This window comes from Lissotriton vulgaris, chromosome 8 (assembly GCF_964263255.1).
Source record: "Lissotriton vulgaris chromosome 8, aLisVul1.2, whole genome shotgun sequence".
Taxonomy (NCBI): Eukaryota; Metazoa; Chordata; class Amphibia; order Caudata; family Salamandridae; genus Lissotriton; species Lissotriton vulgaris.
Window position 1 is genome coordinate 427,201,567 of NC_141696.1, and position 18,117 is coordinate 427,219,683.

At 45.0% G+C, this 18,117-nt stretch overlaps 1 protein-coding gene across 2 annotated transcripts in view; it reads right to left on the reverse strand.

Moving 5' to 3' along the window:
• The window catches only part of SLC9A7 (solute carrier family 9 member A7), a 471,766-nt gene that overhangs the window by 193,595 nt on the left and 260,054 nt on the right, over positions 1 to 18,117 (reverse strand). For both annotated transcript variants that reach the window (XM_086934195.1, XM_086934194.1), the window contains exon 3: positions 15,526 to 15,603. In XM_086934195.1, coding sequence (XP_086790321.1) covers positions 15,526 to 15,603 — 78 coding nt within the window. The remainder of the gene's footprint in view (positions 1 to 15,525; positions 15,604 to 18,117) is intronic.

Sequence of the window (18,117 nt, forward strand, 5' to 3'; positions counted from 1 at the left end):
TACGTTGTGTTTTGAAGGATCGGTCAGTGCTTGGAGGAAGTAACTGGCAGCATTTTATTTATGGAACCTGGCAAGGCTGACAAGAAAAAGTATCTTCGCAGTGAGCTATGTCAGTACATCACCAGTGTGTCATCGAGCGGCCTATAGAAAGGGCATGGCTAACTGTTAGCTACATGTGGAAGATTAAACCTGAATTTAATTGGTACGGACCAGTACCCCCAGTGGCCCAGGTAAAATTTTAAAATTGTATTTCTGAAGCCCGCAGAAGTGTAGGCTGTTGAGTAGTTTTCTACTTGGCCACCCTAGAGAATGGTTGCGTACTCCCTCGAGTAATTAAATGAAATTAAAAAACTGCTCCTCTCCGTCTCTTCGAACATTGCTGCCAGACCACAAGGGAATAGATTTGGAGAATGTGAATGTCTTGAAGGAATGCATTGATTGTGAGGTCTGACTATTCGTGTAGTCGGGGATTCCTGTGTGTGGCTCTAATTTTGTTCTTTCCTTCCATTTATAAAATTGTTATCTACTCTGTTTGGAGTTTACTTGACTTGGGGCGGGGTACTGAGGCAACATGTGAAAAATCGAACTATATGTCTATTTGAATGTTATGTGTACCTTTGACATACGAAATTGAAGAATCTGTGCATAAGCCTTAGACCCATATGTAAACTGTTAATATACTGGACATAGGACGTGTAAATGTATAAGCTAGTAAGTAGATTGTGTAATCTGAATGAATTCTCTTTTTACAACAGATCTGTCACGGGTGTATCATTTATGAGCAGTGTCTTCCCCCCTTCCTCGACGTGTAAGCCCTGATGAAGGTGCGCCCGTAGATCTGGGCCTGGCACCGAAACGCGCGTTGGCGTTACCTGTTAATGGGATCCTGTTTTATCGACCTGGACTCTATAGCAGTGTGCTATCTAGGCTCCGCTGGATCCCTCTCTTGTGTCATTTTGGGAATTTACTGTGAATGTGGAACTTGTGTGAATGTATGTGTGTGACTGAAGTACCTGTGAGTGTATGGTTGTGGAGAGGTTGATGTGGGGAAACAATGTTTTATAATGTATATTTATTTCGGCAATAATTCTCTATTTATATGTTGAATTGTTATGATGTCGTATGCTTTGAACAACGAATATATTAATTAAATATGTTAAAAAGAAAATAAAGATTTTGTACACTTATATTTGAAATTTGTTCTTCCCCGTAACTCTTCTGTTGCCCCTTGTGTGAGCTCCTGTGCAATATACACATATACTTGTGGATTCCTTGTGAGCCATTGTTCAATTTATGTGGGTGGACTTTTCCCTTAACAGTTGCCGTTACTGATGCATGAGCCATGTCTTGCTTGGAATTTGATGCACGAGCCTGTAATTTTCTATATTGTGAGTTGGCCTAGAGGGTGCGCTTACCGTTGTCGTGGGGTCACGATAAGGTTCTGCGGGATGAGCAGCAGCGCCTCTCTGTATGTGTCAAGAACACGTGCTGTGCAAAGACGGTTAGTGAATGCACCTGCCTGGCGCCACTCAGCATTGGATATCCCTACGTGCCGCCATCTTCCATTCTCTTCACATGCACAATGGGCCGTTTTACCATTTTTGTAACTAGTGGACTGGCGTATTTGATGCTGCTGGCATTAATCTCATGCTCACTGAGTTTCTGGTTTAGCAGCTGGTAAAGGTGTTTTTCCGCCACAAGTTATACGACATGTTAGTCCTGGAACAAGATCTCAGTGTTCTATGACTGAAACTTGGAGATATCGGCTACTGGGTGGACAATATCGGCACCTATATCGATTGCTGATATTGCAGGCAGGTTGGGTGAGATTTTGCTCACCAGGAACTCTAGGTGGCATTTTTTGACCATTTCCTTACTATCCTTCGTTGCCAGTTTGGTGCCATGATGTTGTTCCATTTTGTTCTTTACAATTTCATGCCGTGATGTCCAGGATCTTCCTTACAGTTCGATTCGAATTTGCTGCCTTCATCTCTTAATTTTGTTTTTCTCGTTGCGGTATCCTTGAATTTCAGTATATGCTGTTGTATTTCATGTATGCTGTTTTTTTATTTTCATGTTGGTATTCTGAAACCCATATTGCTGCCCAACGCTATGCTCACTACATGCAATGATGTCCAGAAAGTTAACTATTATTATTTGCTGCCTTATTCTCATATTATTGTTTCTTCAACTGTATTCTTATTGTGTTATGTTTTCTTGAGTGCTAATTTCCTGTGTGTGTGTGTGTGTGATTTCTTACTGGTGCGTTTGCCTAGGAGCGTGCGAGGCGTATGGCTTGAACGTTATCTTTTCTACACATTCTAAGATTCCCTATGTTTGTGGCAATGTGGTGGTGTTAAATATGCCCGGTTATGCTGCTGGATGGAGTTTCCTGTGTGTGGGTAACTTTCCTGTGGTTCTGCCATGTTGTTTTACTTACAGTGTATGTGTTATTTTCTTCCGGTGTGCATGTTGCCTTTGCGTTGGCGTCGCGACTGAGGTTCTGTGATAATATATTCATTTCCGGTGTGCAATGAATTCCTTCGGGTGTGCGAGTTTCTTTTACGTGGGAGTCGCCACTTACAGTGGCTCCCGTATCACTTGAAATGTGTCTGTGAAATTCCAAGGGGAGACTATACTGGGCGAAAGACTGTTGGCGTGGTCAAAAGATTTATTTAGCTCAGAAAGTGTGTGTGTAAATGTAAATGTCCAGTATTTCTAAAGCGCAAACAAGTATCCGAGGGTGTCAAGGCGTTGGGGGCAGTCGGGAAGATTAAGCGAGCTATTACCCAGAGTCACGTGGTGCTAGGCTGATTTGCCGACGGGTATCAAACTGAGAGCTCCCAGGATCTGGAGTCAGTCGCCCTGGCTGCTGCACCACACCTCTTCCCAGGAGAAGCAAGAGAAAGTTAGACTCATTCTGAGATCAGAAATGGGCTAGAATTTTTGCCAATTCCACTCAAATTGTCCAGCCTAATCTGTAAGGAAGACCAGACGTGAAATGTCTCCTGGTGGCAGAAGGGCCCACCTCTTAGCTGGTGTCTCTGGGCAGAGGTTCCAATATTATTGGAGGCCTACTTTGGCAGCCCTCCACAGACTGAAAGATTGTATGGATGAACCATGAACTTTGGTTGATTTTTCATTGTGGTGAGGAAGGCTTCTCATGCAGTGATTACACTGCATGGCCACTTCAAGGAGAGTTACACTGACCCAACATGCAGTCTGCATGCACCTGGTACAACAGGCATGGCAAATGAAGGAAGGCTGCACATGAACAGCCAGTCCCTATAAATACAAGCTGTTTGTCGGACCTTCTTTGTAACATTTCTGCATGCCTGACGTTCTGGCCTGTCACCAATCTCTCACAATGGAGCACCCCCAAAAAAGTCCCCTTGGAACACGTGCGGCACTGCCCACTGCCGACCCAGCCGGCTTCATCAGTTGCGACACCGTAGGTTCTGTAAATTCAAGTTCCGACAGAGGGTTTCCTGTGCATATATCTCCACATTATTTGTTTGTGAGAGATCGCTCCAATTCTTATTTCCACCGCCACTGTCCCCCTACTTTCTCCTCCGGGAGGGTTTTAGCAGGAGGGCATATAATTTGGGGGTGCCCAATGTATGCCCCGTGGCTCCCTTGCGCACCATCAAAACTAGCCTGGGGAGCCGAGCACCAAGCACTTTATTGTGATAAGAAAGCGGGTATATAAATATAGTATGCGTAGGAAAGAAGCAATCCAAGCAAGAATGATGCATTCTAAACCAATTTCAATAAGTCTACGAATTTAATGTTCAAAAGCTGTTGAGAGATCCAGGCTTAGCTATACTGCTTTTCTCAAAAGTGTTTTTAGGCTGCCCCAAATCGTGATTAGGGGTGATTCTGTGTATCTTTTTTTTTTAATTTATTTTTTTAAAACCTTTATTTTCGGTATGCACAGTACACAGCGTCTGCCTACAACCCAATCGGGCCGGCCGCTATGACAATAAACATATGGATGCCAGATATAGAGGCAGTATAGTTAGAACAGAGAGTAGCAGCTTAATGGTGTACCGGACCAAAACACAGAAAAAACAAAAGGATAAAATAGGTTTTGTTTTATGATTTTGTTGAAAAACATATAACAAACACACCACACAATCACATGGTAAAAGCGATTCCAAGGGATCAAGGGGAGAGGGCGAGGGAACCGGTCTCTAAAGAATATTGTGACATACATTCTAGGGACGGGGGAATGGTGAAGAGAACTACGCAGATAAGCACTATTGACAATCATCTGGAACGTTAACTACGGGGACGACGCGACATCAGTAGTAGACTCAAGTGGAGGAGTGCAGATATCTCCACGATACGCGTTCCACTGGGACCAAATCCTGCCCCCTTTCTTAGGACGGCCCGAGCCACATAGACCGTCTTCTCCCGGAACATGCACCAGTCCATGTTCTCCTTCCAAGCGGTTATCCCGGGCGGCCTATGGGAACCCCAGAGTTGAGCAATATCCCTCTTGGCAACCTTGTTACCAAGAGTGACCCAGAAAGTCTGAGCAACCGTACAGTCCGTAGGCTCCCAGACGTTGAGCAGGCAACGACGAGCCTCAGGCAAAAGAGAGACCCCGGTGACCCGTCCCATAATAGCATGTACTCTGGACCAAAAAGCAGATACCACAGGACATTCCCAGATGATGTGCAGAAAGGTACCACTCATGCCACAACCACGCTTACACAACCCATCGATCGAGTAACCCATTCGCAACAGTCGCGTACCGGTCATGTAAACTCAGTGGAGGATCTTCAGTTGCACAAAACGAAGGCGAGCTGGAATAGCCACCTCCTTAGGAGAGGCGATAGCCATCTGCCAATCCTCGTCGTCTAATTCCAGGCCGTCTGTGGTCCACGAGGCCCTGAGCCGTACGAGGAGGTCAGCCCTGGTGTTAATAAGCTTTTTATAAATCAAAGAAATCGTGCTGTCAGGCACGTGGCCATCCAGAATCCGGTCCTCAAGTGGTGACGACTGGGGGATCTCCGTCCCCGGAGGGAAAACCGAGATCATAGCATGGCATGGCGCACCTGAAGGTATCGGAAATACTCATTATCGCCAAGATGATACTCCACCTTGAGGGCGTCGAAGGACTTAACCGCCCCCTTGGACCAAAGATACCAATCGTATCCCACTTATCAATCCCTTTCGTTCGCCACAGGCTACCCAACCTATCAGAGTCATACAATGGAGTCAGTCGTGTCATCTTATCGCCCCAGCCCGTAGCAACATTCGCATCTCTCCACGCACGCACAGCACACTTCGTAGGTCCAGTCAGAGATCGGAATGGCTCCTTCGAGTACAATGCCCTGTTGAAGTTCCCGCCCGGCAAGAGGAACTTGTCCATCGCTAAGGCAGGGACAGGACCTGGGGAGTACGTCACATGGTTAACCGCGCTCAACTGGGAGGCCCAGTAGTAGCGCCTGATGTCTGGGAGGGCTATGCCACCATCGTACCATGGCAAAGTAAGTTTAGGCAAGGAGATACGTGCCCGCCCATCCCAGATCAGCTGCCTCTGGAGGCCCTCGACCTCACGGAAATATCCAGAGGGTACAGGATCGAAATTTTTTTGCAGAGCGTACAAAAATCTAGGGAGGGACATCATCTTGAAAAGAGCCGCACGCCCCAGTGGAGACAGGGGCAAGCTGCGCCACCGCTGGACATCCAATTTAAGTCGCCGGAGAGGAGCATATAAGTTGCGGTCATAGCAGACAGAGGGGTCCAAGGAGACGTGAATTCCCAGGTACTTGAAACCAGTCTCAACCACGGGATCGGGAATCTACGGGGTAGTGGAGGAAGCTCCCCCGCTATAGCATATATGCATGATTTAGTCCAGTTAATGACGAGACCCGAGTTCTTCCCGAAGGAGGTGAGGACATCAAAAAGCACGTTGAGTGACTTCTGGGGTGAAGTGAAATAAAGGAGAATGTCGTCTGCGTATAACGAGACACAATCTTCGAGGTCAGGGGTCCACCGGATGCCCCTGATCGAGGGCTCCCATCGGAGCCACTCCGCCAACGGTTCCAGTGCTAAGGCAAAGAGGAGGGGGGAGAGCGGACAACCCTGTCGGGTGCCACGCCCGAGCGGAAATGAACCAGACACTCTGCCATTGACCACCACCTGGGCCAGTGGTTGTTCATAGAGGAGTTTTACCCAGGCAATAAAATTAGGGCCAAAGCCAAACTTTGAAAGAGCCGCCCAAACGTAAGACCACTCGATGGTGTCAAAAGCCATAGTGGCGTCGAGAGAAGCTAAAATGGCGGGCTCAGTCAGCGTCTCAGCTCTCGCGAGAACCCCGTGGAGTCTACGAAGATTGAGTGCCGTATTCCGATGGGGAATAAAACCGGACTGATCCGGATGGATCAGGTCGCAGATTACCGTTAGCAAGCGATTCGCAAGTAATTTAGCCAGGATCTTGTGCTCAGCATTAAGCAGAGAAATGGGGCGGTAGGAGGTGCATTGGTCACGAGGTTTACCGTCCTTGTAGATGACAACAATAGTGGCCAAACGCTGATCGAGGGGAAGGAGACCAGCCTCAAAGGCATCCATGAACATATTTCGCAGATACGCCGCCATCTTATCAGGCCGCAGCTTGTAAAGCTCAATGGGCAGACCATTCGGCCCCATAGCTTTACCCGAGCGAAGGGATCGTATAGCAATAGCGACCTCATCCACCGTTATAGGCGCATCCAAAGTGGACCTATCCTCGTCCGAAATACAGGGCAGCGCAATATCACGCAAGAGCAGGCGGGAATCAGACTCATCTCTATCACTCAGCGATCGATAGACCGTCCGAAAATGGTCCACAAAGCACTCCACAATCTCAGCTGGGTCAGACACACACTCCCTAGTCAACCGTTTAATCACTGGCACCACACGACTCATTTTCTCAGATTTATCCAACAATGCCAGAAGCTTACTCGCCTTATCGCCCACATCATAGAGTCTGCCCAGCTGATTCCTGTTCATAATTTTAGCCGCGTCGGTCACCAGGGCCCTATAATCAGCCTGCTTTAGCGCCAAGGAGTGTAGGACTGCAGGAGTATCATTACCACCCAGTTCGCTCTCAAGCGAAGTGATTTCTGCCTCAAGGCGCACTAAGTTCTCCCGTTTGGCCTTCTTATCGGCAGCGATCAATGACAGTGCAGATCCCCTTATTACAGTTTTAAAAGCCTCCCACAAGGAAATAAGAGAAGAGACGGACCCCACATTCTCATTGAAGTAACAATCAATAGCCTTGAGAAGCTCGGAGCGCAGCTTAGGATTCCTTAAGTGCCAAGGATGGATAGGGGGAACCCTGCTCCCACCACAAAAACCTATCGAAACCTCAAGCAACAAGGGTGAATGATCAGAAATGCCCCTGGGAAGATGGCGAACCCCACGCACAAAGGGAGAATGAGCGGACAACATCAGAAAATAGTCGATCCTAGAGAGACTGCCATGCGCTCCGGAGTGGAACGTGTATTGCATTTGCGTAGGGTGCAGCATCCGCCAGACATCCACCAATCCGAAAGTCTCAAATAACTCAGTCAGCCACAACTGAGACGCCGGCAGGACCCTGGGGGGTAATCGGTCACACTCACCCGAGACCACAGAGTTGAAATCCCCACCCAGTACAAGGATACCATCTGGAAGCCCTAGGAGAGTTCGTCCGAGATCAGCGTAGGTGGTAGCCTGAAGACCCGGGGGAATATATACACTAACAACTGTGAGCACCTTCCCCTCCCACCGCCCAGAGACAGCCGCATACCGACCCTTATCATCAAGGGCAACTTCGTGTATTTCAAGGGACAGGGAGGATTTGACTATTATGCCAACCCCTCTGGAGCCAGATGTAAATCCAGCGTGTGCTACCAGCCTATAGCCTCGTCTATCAAGGGCCCTACACGCATTTCCAATCAGATGGGTCTCCTGTAACAGGACTATATCAGGGGAGTGACGTCTGAGAAATTGGAGTACAACACCACGTTTTATCTTGTCACCCAGACCATTATTGTTCCAAGACAACAATTTCAAATCACCCCCCCCCCCATCCCAGCAAAGCGCCATAACCCCCCCCCCCTCGGAACCCAAGAGCAACAGGATAACAGCAATATACATTGTGCCATGTGATAAGAACAAATACAGAAACAATAACAAACCCCCCCTCCATCCCCAACCAACAACCCGTTACAATACCCCCCACCCTGCACCCCTGCGTACGACTAAAAAGCCACCCCAAACTGCAGTGTGCCTGTCGCCCCTTCATAATACACTACACAAAGAACCCCAGAGGAGGAAAGGAGAGATCGCCCCACCCCGCACCACCCTCGGGCCTAGAGCAAGAATAAGTAAAGAAGAGCAAAACTCAGCCAGTGAATGTGAACCAAAAGCAGACACTAAGAACCAAAATGTCATTCCTGTGCCGATGCACCTCCGTCCGCGCCGCCAGGGCCTCCACTCCCATCGTCCATCTTCGGCAGCGAATCCAGCCAGTCGCCAACACTGTCCGGTCGATCAAAAAAGAAAGTACGCTCTCGATACTCGATGCGAAGTCGAGCCGGAAACAGCATCGCATACCTGAGTCCCAAGTCCCGCAAGCGCCGTTTCACTCCCTGGAATCCCATCCGCTGCCGCTGGACTTGAGGAGTGCAGTCAGGATATATAGAAATTGAACTGTTCTCATACTTCAATGGGCCATGCCTACGAGAAGCCTGGAGGATAGCGTCCCGATCCCGAAAGTGGAAGAGCCTAGCAATAATAGGCCTCGGGGTAGCCCCCGGTTTAGTCTGTCCACCCGGGAAGCGGTACGCACGCTTGACCGCAAAGAACTTACTAAGTCCGGCGGGAGCGAGATGAGTAGCAATTAAATCCTCTACTAGTAGGTCAACGGTAGTATCGCCGCTGTTCTCAGGTACCCCGACTAAGCGAATGTTGTTACGTCGGGCCCTGTTTTCATACTCGTCCAGACGTCTGGCCATCATATCATGAGATGATTGCAGGTTGACAATCTCCGACTGCGCGTCCGCCATATCAGTAACAAGACTGGAGGCCTTAAGGTCCAAGGCCTTGACCCTCTCGTTGGTCTTAGCCAAGTCCGCTCTAATGAGGGTAACATCAACGGCCACCGTGTCGATCTTGGAGACAATGGCCTTGTATTGTAGCCCCATATCAGTCTTAATCCCAGCGATGGCACGCATTAGATCTTGGAGTGAGACCTCCGATATTGCCACAGGGTCCGTCCTCGGGTCCTCAAGACTACGGCCAGCACCACTGGGGAAACCCTTTGGTTGTGTACATCGGTCCATAACATTAGTTTGGACGGGACCCCCACGGGTCGGCACCTTCGTCTTGCGCTTCTCAGTTTCAGGTTTGGTCGCCATATTGGAAGCCGCGCCCCGAAGGGCCCCTCTGGACCTAGTGTAAATGGCAAATATCGTTGGGTCGCTAAAGCAGAGTTTCCGTCCAAAATCGTAGCCTGTGAGACTAGGGATATGGCCGGAAAGCACAGCGGGTTAGGCCACCGCGGTCCGAAGTCAGGAGTACTTTCAGAACAGTCAATTAGGAGGTCGTGGAGAAACCGAAACTGAAAGTGACAATGACACCGGTGGAAAGGATGTCCTTTGACCGCTGTTGTTGAATTGCGTCTCGGCCAGGCAGAGCAGTAGAGACCCCGGTCCCGTCCGGGGGCAGGCCAGAAATTTGAAGACGATGTAAAAATGGTTCCCGAAGTCCGATCTCAGATCTTGAAAGTGTATCAGGATCAGCGAGAGTAGAACTTCAAAAGCCCATAGAAATAGTCAGGATATTGGAAAGATATTTGCAAGAGGGCGGCGCGGGTCTCGGGAGCCCTCTGCTCACGCGACCATCTTGGATGCCTGCGTAGCTCCTCCTATCGATTCTGTGCATCTTACTGGGTAAAATCCTGTTTGGTAATATTAGAGTAGATCTGGAGAAATGTTGCACTTTCCATATGTTTGCTAAGGAAAGGTCGATAGGAGATTGGTCTGTAATTGATTGGGTTTTGAGTCTTTCTTCTTGAGTAATGGCATTGGACTGTTTTTATTCACCTGAGAAAAGTCCCGAAGCTAGGAGTTTTTGATTACGCATCTTACTGTAATAGCTGCAGATGCAAATAAAAATGTGTAAAGGGCTTAAGTCTGATGAGCAGCAGATGAGTAGCTGGCTTTTACAGGGCGTGGATTCAGACAATGTAATTAAAAAGATGAGAGAGATGGAGACAGTTTTTCTGCCTTGGTCATTTTTGGTCGTATAATTGGGGGGCAGCTTACTAGATATGAATCTAACGTGTCCGCTTCGGTTATGTTAAGTGTTTCTAACCTATTGCACAATTCTTGAGAAAGTGGAAGAGAAACGTGACTGCTTTCTGGATTGCAAAATTCAGATGTTTCGTAACTTTCCATTTTGCTTTTTTATGTATATGTACGTTATTCATTTGCTAATCGTATTTCAGGCTGGTGCTGATGTCTGATTGTCCAGAGTCTTAGGATTTTCGAGAATTATCTTTGTGGATAATCCATACAGCTGCAGTAGGTAAGGTGGAATTTTTTTGATAACCTCGAGTTGTGTTTCACTGCAAAATTCTCATAAAATGCTGTGGAGGTCCTTGGTTGGCATTTGCACTGTAGATTCTGCTTGAGCAGTGTTTTTTTGGTACTTTTTTATGTATGCTTTATACATTTTGAAAGGTTCTTGGATTTGTACCAGCTCTGTTGTTTTTGAGATTAGTCCTCTTATGTTTGTTTAAATCTTCATTCATTCATATTTTAGGTGCCTTGCTTTGAGTTTTCTTTGGGATTAGTTTATCGAAAACTAAAGTCATCCATTTATGCAGTCCCTCTGCTGAGATTATTTTTTCCAGTTGGGTAGTTGTGGTCTGCTCAGATCCCAATTCCTCCATGTTTAATGTGTTCCAAAGTCTGCATGATGCTGTCGTAGTGAGACTTCATTGATATTTTTGCAAGATCTTGAATGAGAAGGCGATGAAGTGATGAAAGTTGGTCCAGAGACAATCTGCTGTAAATTGGATGTGTTCAAGGTTGACATAGCATTTGGCTGTGGCATGTTAGGGCTGACAAACCAAGTGCTTAGGCCATCAAGAATATATAGGTTTAAACATCTGACAGATCTGAAACAGTGTTCAGCAAGAGGAAGCGGAGGTGAAAGCTGGGGTTGCGTGTAGTAAGGAGGGCTTCATAAACATTTTATTGCCCCATCTTCCATCTTGTTGACTGTTCTGGTATCCTTAAATAAAGCAGCCACTCAACTGTGAGCAATGACTCAATATTCCAGTGCCACAGCTTCATGAAGTATTGGGGTCATATTGTCGCCTAACCAAGTTTCTGTGATGAATAACACGTACAGTTCTGTCAGTAAATATTTAAAATAAATCGTTTCTGATTTTTCTCACTGGAACAGCATTTGTATTTATAGGCAAACAACTTAAAAGGGGAAGCTTTTTGTTGGGAAGTATGGATTTAAGTCTGGTTTGCCGCTTGCATTGTACCTTCAGCTAGCGGTTGATCTGTCCCTAGTGCTGGATGAGATTACTTACTCTCATATTTGAGAAGGTTAGGAAGTAGGTAGAGTGAATAAACTGAGGCTCTTAACATTGTGTCTTTATTGTTATTTACTGTCCTGTTGAAACAGGATAAATAGAGATTTGTGTGGGTCTTAGTGGGAGGATGAGGGCTACTTAGAATGTGTTTGTGAAATGTGTATTGTGTTGAAATGAATTTGAGTGCTGTTTTAGTAGAGATGATATGAAGTTTGCGCATGTGATAATGTTTATGTTTGCGTAAATTGGATGGGGTGTGGGTAAGAGATGGTACAGGAGCAGAAGGGTCTAGTTTTAGCGCACTAAATTCAACAATTAATGAGAGGTGGGGATGGGTCGGTGATTGCCAAGGAACATATGATGTCATCCAAGTCGTTTGTTGCCAAGTGGATGACCACCGATTGTCTTAACCTGAACAGTGATAAAACTGATATTCTTCTTTTTAGCAATCAACCTTCTTTGTGACCCCATAGATGGTGGCCCCTAGACTTTCCCCATCACCGGTCACACCAGTTTTCACAAAATACCTAGGAATCTGATTTGATAACAATCTTTCTTCCGCATCCCAAGCATCTAAGGTCACTGCAGCCTGGTTTACTCTCCTCAGAGCCCTTAGGAAGATGCTCCCTCTTCTTGAAAGACCAAAGTCCATGTCTTGATCACCTCTCACTTGGATTACTGCAATACCCTATACCTAGAAGAGCCACAATATCTTCTCCGTTGCCTTTAAATAGTCCAAAAATCGGCTACAAGACTTATGGTCAAAATTCCCTGCTGCCATCTCGTCTTAAGGATCATCATTTTCTTAGGTTAAACATCCCACTTTCAAAGCTCTTTTCCAGGTGTTACAAAGCTCTGTCTGATAAAGGCCCTGCTTACCTCCTTATATACACTTATCCCAATCATCCTCCTCTGTACTTGGACTCTTCAAACAACAAGCAGGCCTTCATTCCATACATTAAACGTTCCAGGGTAGCGCTCTTTCTCCTACCCGGCCTCCAAACATTGAAACTTGCTACCGCTTGATTGCTTCAGAGTCTTCTTTTAGGAAGAAACTCAAAATACAGCTCTTCAACCTGAAGTGTTTTCCTTTCAGTCCATCGTCAATCGCGAGGATGTCCCTTGCTGGTGTCAGTTGTGCTACGTCAATCATATATCAAACCATATCATATATCCTATGATCATAACATATTATCATATTGTATCCTATCAGGTGAGCATAGTCAGGGCCATTGGAATTAGGAGATTCCTCATCCCCTGCTTTTTTCGCATAATTATGGATGTGCCGCATTTGCCACATAATCCATCATCTGGTACTAATAAGGAGAAATCTTTGCTCAGACACTATTACGATGTGTAAAAATGACCAGCTAATGAAGTCTTAGGGGCCCATTAGGATGTAGGGCAGATCGCTACCGCCCGCATGGCGATCCGCCCTACATCCTTCCCCGCCCGCCACCCATTTCCCCCCGTCATATTAGTATGGCAGGGGTACCGCGGCGGACGGGAAGACCGTCCGCCGCTTTTCCGCCCGGTCAACAAGTCGACCGGGCGGAAATATGGTTTAATATGGTGGCGGTGTCTGCTAGACACCGCCATCCATATCAGGATACAGGCGGAGAGGGAGCCTTTCCGTGGTGGCGTTGCCACCACAGAAAGGCATGCAGATTCTGCAGTTGGGGCCCGTTGCGGGCCCCCAGGATGTGGGGGGGGGGGGGGGGTGAGGGGCACATGGGGGTTACCTATGGTACCCCCCCTGCATGTGCATGCACAACATGCATTTTTGGCATTGCGACGGGTGCTGCTGAAAGCACTGCCTGCCGCAATGTTAAAAATGCAGGATGCGGCCGCCAGTGTGGCGGGCGCATCCCAATTGTATATGCAGGACCTCCGCACACATAGCGGACGGTTCCATTTCACGCAGGATGCCCTTAGTATCAAAAATGTGCAGCATAATGTCGCATGATTTGCCTTTTCTTCTTGCATAATTTGTTGCTCCCCTGCCGCATAATTTGGTGCTTCTGGCTGCATAATTTCCGTGGCAATGAGTATAGTAAAGTTATACCCACGTATGTATGCATACCTTCACAATATTTTGGAACTCAATATTTCGTTCACAACATATTTGCAGGACGACAGTTTGTCCATGATATACCGGTATTATATCATTAATTACATAGGTTCTTGTTGAGATGTAACCAAAATCCCTTCATCAATTTAAAAGAATGCTTAATTAATCAATCTTTATATATCTACTGTTGAATATGTCTGTGAATGGGAGCAGCGCATAAGAAAGAAAACAACTTCGTTTTTGAAGATATAGAAACTGAGCTATGGGAAGAAATGTATGTTTTATCAGCTTTGTCTGTGTGGCTAAAGAGCGACACCCAGTGGACAAGATGGGTAACAAAGCCGGAAGAATAGACCATGTTGAATATCATGCACATCAAAATCTTCATGATGTCTACATCCATGCATTAAGGGAAGTCACTCGAGTGAAAAGGGCACCTAACGTTGACTGAAGTTCCCATTAACAATGTTGGGAAGATCTCTGAATTATATATCAAACCTTTACAGCACATGAAGCCCTCCCAGACAAGAAAACACCCAGTAACAATACGGTTCAATAAGGTCAACAGAGAGATAGACATGTGTAGTAGGTCTCTTCTCTGACCTGGTAATGAAATGATTTGATCATCTGCAAAGAATACTAAAAAGAATCAAAAGAGGCAAGACGTAAACTAAGGAAAGAGCATACATAATACCTTTATTGGGAAGACCATATTAGCCATGGATAACCTTCAACATGCCCACGATCATGCTCAAATCCGTCTTTGTCAACATTCAAGTAGTGGTTTTCCCTCAACACACGGTTCTCTTTCAACATGCTCACAATCCTGATCAAAAGCATTTTTTTCCAAAACTCAAACATTCTTCAAGGAGTGTCCCCTCCTTTATGGCTCCACCATCAGCCAAAGTTCCAACTTCCAGACACAGTTGCGAATCATTCAGTGCCTCAAGACTAGAGCAGAAAGGCAATCTTACCTTCAGGTGCTGGAACATTACCCCATTTGAACAATAAAAAAAGCAAACCTCAGGCCTGTAGTCAACGCAAGCAAAGCCTATTCATTTTCAACCTAAAAATAATTCACTTCAAAACTCATTGGTTGTGTCAGTAGTGGTAGGTTTAGCTTCAATTAAAACCAGACAAGAATAATGGCCCCATACATCAGTGTGCAATGCATGTTGCTTTGAAGGTGATGCATATAGCTACTGCAGCTTACATCATTATGTATCATCACTCCCTTGATGTCATTTTATCATTGACTAGCCCACTCTGAGCTAACACTGAATTAGATAGGATCTGTTATGTTTGCACTATATGATTTTATGCATATTAGTTTCACCATTTTAGTCTTGTTGTGATCTTTTTCCTTCCTCTCCCTCTAACTGTAAAGCACTCTGATATCTTTCGGGATCAAGTTCGTGCTATATAAAACTTTATAAATAAATAAATAAATACCTGAATGCAGTTATAGAATGTTAGATATTTTTCAGCAGCCGCACACAACTAAAAGAAGCTGCAGATGCAGCCAGCATTAATCTTCTATCAGCATCAAAACAGATTTTCTGTAGAAATATTTTGAGAACACAAAATCCCCGGCATCCTATTACTGCTAGGGCACTTGTTCCGGCAACATAGGTCAGTCAGTCCACGTGTAATAGGTGAAGGACGCATTTATGAACTACAGGAGTGATACATTCGAGTAAGTTATACTGTTTGGTAACAATGCTGCTTACTTATTGTATACATATTTATCTCTCAATGACTCGCCACATTTTCCCAGAGCAGACACCTAACACAGGTGTACAGATTGCCATGCAATCATTCCCACACAGAATAGGAGTTGTGGTTCAGAAAAACCTATGCCTACCTTCCTCAGGCTGTATCCAGCATGAAAGATAATGGGCGGCAATAAAATGTTGAAAAATACTTCTGGGTCAAAAGTCACCTGAAATGAAGCAGATGGACAGAAGTTAATAGATGCATTTTGCAATGTTCAAAAATAGATATAAACATACATTACATATATATATATATATATTGTTACATCGGTGAGAAGAGTGTCTTAATACTTCTGGTTAGGTATGGATAACATTTGAACCTTCAATAGATACCATAATTGGCATCTTTTGGAAGAATTCAAAAGTATCAACGGTCGCAATGGTGTCCGGATTTCAGCATTAAAACAGTCTACGTAACTGATTCCATTTTGATGTGTTGCATACATCTAAACATTTATTCCAAGAATTCTCTTTTTGACAACTTAAAAATCGAACTTGTTTGAGGCTCTAAATTGCCAAAGTTCCAAAATGTTTTAGGTGTACTTGTGACAAGTCATTAAAGTGGACAAAAAAATCACTTTCTCTTAATTTAAGATGTCCCTATTCTGTGGGCAATATACAGTAGATTATCGACATTTTGATAGATTAGGAGACAGCTGACAAACTCGAGATTTTCAAAACAAAGTGAAGGATGCTACGCTGTGCAGATAGTACAGCTAGAAAAACTCACTGCCCCCCAAAAAGGTAGATGTGTACTAAAGAAATGCCCGATGACCCTGCCACTGTATAGTACAGGAGGTGGTCAAAGATGCTACAGTCAGGAGATCAGCCATTGGAAACTCAAACCATTCTTTCAAAAAGTGACGTGAGCAGAAAACGCTGCAGGGTGAGATCTTGCCCTCAAATACTTTTGAACATGAAGCTAACAGAAAGTAGCTTTAGAGAAAAAACATAATGCTAAAGAACAAGAAGCAAGCCATTTCCATCACAGGAATCTTAATGGGGCGATATTAATGGCAAAGTTGGCTGCGGGCTTGTATATTTGCTGGGCATCCATGTCAGGTGGGACATGGTCTACGAAAGCATCCCCAACCTCAATACCAAATCTATGTGGTGACAAGTGGGAACAAATGGCACTTAAAAATTTGAAGGTGACTGAGGCAGTCAACCTTTTGATTTCTTCAATATTTTCACAGAGGAACAAGAGACTGTGGCCCTCCAGAGAGAAGTCGGTCTTAATGTAGCAGTACGGGAGTGCATCCATGTTGCAATCCAATGCTAATGATCAAGTAGATGAAGGATGTCCTGACTAGGGGTAGGCGAAAATAAATTGACAATATGTAGAATATGGAAAACTGTCCTTTTTTTCCAACCGACTTAAGGAGCGATTTGGGCTACAAAAACCACCCAAATCCGCCCAACAAGCGAACCAGAGAATTGGGCAACTTATGCAGGGAGAATAACACAAAAACTTGCGCTGCACGAAATACTTACACACCGGGCAGTCCTTTGTTTGTTGCAAGAATACTGGTTGCCTTCCACTTTCTTTGTTTGTTCTCTGTGGTAGGCAGAAGCAAATCAGAAAAATGTAACGGATTTACACCACAATCCACTTCCGTGAGATTAAACAAATTGTCGCCTTGCGCTAGACAGGACTGTACTCTGCTTGATACTCCTAAAGACTCCGGTACCAACCACAGCGAAAAATCCCACCAAATATTCGACCCAGATTGCACAATATAGTTTGGGGCAGCCCAAAAACACTATCGCTCTGAAATTGTCCCCTAACTTACTGCTGGAGTACCAAAATATGCACGTAGTAGAGGAGCCATTAACACCGGCAAAGCTCTATGCCATATCTTTTTCAACACTGCTCGAAATAATTGGTCATGGTCAAAAATAGGCAAGAAGTATCAAAAGTGAAGTATAGACAACCCAAACACCAACAGCGGACTTGAATAACCGCACCACACAGAGTTCCAAATAATTCTGAACCAGTTGCCTTCTTTTCTGGCACCAAACAATAAAATATTTGTAAAGACAGACAAGTCACACAATAAAAAAAACATAACATAACATAAACTAAGGTGCAACAAGGCAACTATAACAAACACAATACATTAAGTCCATAATCACAGAGTAAAATAACTACAGGAACTAATGTGCAAGAAAACCCTGCTCCATTACTTATACCGTATTTCTTTAACACCTTCGATGCTTGTGACAAGGTCAACTCGTCATGGGTGTTACCTGCGCTGTGGGTTTGACGAGTTGACCTTGTCACATAACAAGGGATTTTGAAAATTGCAGCACAGCACGGGAATATACAGTAGCAATGATGCGGTTAAGGAAGCTTGTTACAAAATTATACAATATTTAGTGAATGTTGACTATACCCAATGTTGTCATATCATGTTTCTGATTCTTATCAATATTTCTTATAATAGTATTACAGATCCTATGTTAGAGTTTAGTCCCCCCCATTTGTGGGTAAAAAATAAACATACCTCAAATATCCTAATATCCTTTATACCCCTAGTGCAGAGATTACTGAAAGCAGTTCACAACACTTATTGGACATTTCAAGTGCAAACTATAATTGGATGATCTCCAGATTCATAAGAAAGATCAGCCAGAAATATATTCGGCTGATCCAATAATATAAAAGAGGAAATAGTGTC